The sequence below is a fragment of the Dipodomys ordii genome, unplaced genomic scaffold, assembly GCF_000151885.1.
Source record: "Dipodomys ordii isolate 6190 unplaced genomic scaffold, Dord_2.0 Scaffold13, whole genome shotgun sequence".
NCBI classification, from domain to species: Eukaryota; Metazoa; Chordata; class Mammalia; order Rodentia; family Heteromyidae; genus Dipodomys; species Dipodomys ordii.
In genome coordinates this window covers 17,228,372-17,228,967 of record NW_012267229.1, presented here as the reverse complement: position 1 = coordinate 17,228,967, position 596 = coordinate 17,228,372, and the positions used below count along the sequence as shown (strand labels likewise).

Genomic DNA, 596 nt, shown 5'->3' with positions numbered 1-596 from the left:
GGTGTGGACACCCCACTTCCCCTGGAAACTCCCGAACCCAGAGTGTGGCCGGACCCCCCCCCCCCCCAGGACCGCTTCCAGTTCCACTCAATGCCCGCCCTTTCCCGAAGGCCGGGGCGGGGTTGAGGACGCCTGCACAGCTACTGCGCCTGCGTAATGAGCCCCGAGGTGGGAGGTGGCGAGGTGGTGCGTCTGACAGGGCTGGTGCGCATTGCGCTTGCGCACGGGGCCCGGCGGCCCCTGATATGGAGTGGACTTGCTGTCCGGGCCGGGCTATAAGTGCGCCTGCGCGCAGGCCGGGCGCCGCGGTCCTTGACTGTGCTGCGCTGGGCGCCGGGTGGAGCCATGCGGAGAACGGACTGCGAGCAGCCCCCAAAGCGGCCCCGGTGCGATGGCAGCCCCAGAACCCCTCCGAATACTCCTCCCGCGGCGACTAACTGTTCGCCGGGACCCAAACTCCACCCCGACCATCGGACCTGGGACCCGGAGCAGGTGTGCTCCTTCTTGGAGCGCAGCGGCTTCAAGGAACCGGGACTGCTGAGAAACATCCGAGGTAGCGGCGCCGAGGGGCGCGGGCGGCCACCGCCGCGGGCCGG

General features: G+C 70.3%; 1 protein-coding gene across 1 annotated transcript in view; it reads left to right on the top strand.

Annotated features, from left to right (window-relative positions):
* The first annotated feature begins 230 nt into the window (after window positions 1-230).
* Samhd1 (SAM domain and HD domain 1) overlaps window positions 231-596 on the top strand; it is a 41,794-nt gene continuing 41,428 nt past the window's right edge. The window contains exon 1 of the mRNA XM_013010698.1: window positions 231-553. Coding sequence (XP_012866152.1) covers window positions 346-553 — 208 coding nt within the window. The 5' untranslated portion in view covers window positions 231-345. The remainder of the gene's footprint in view (window positions 554-596) is intronic.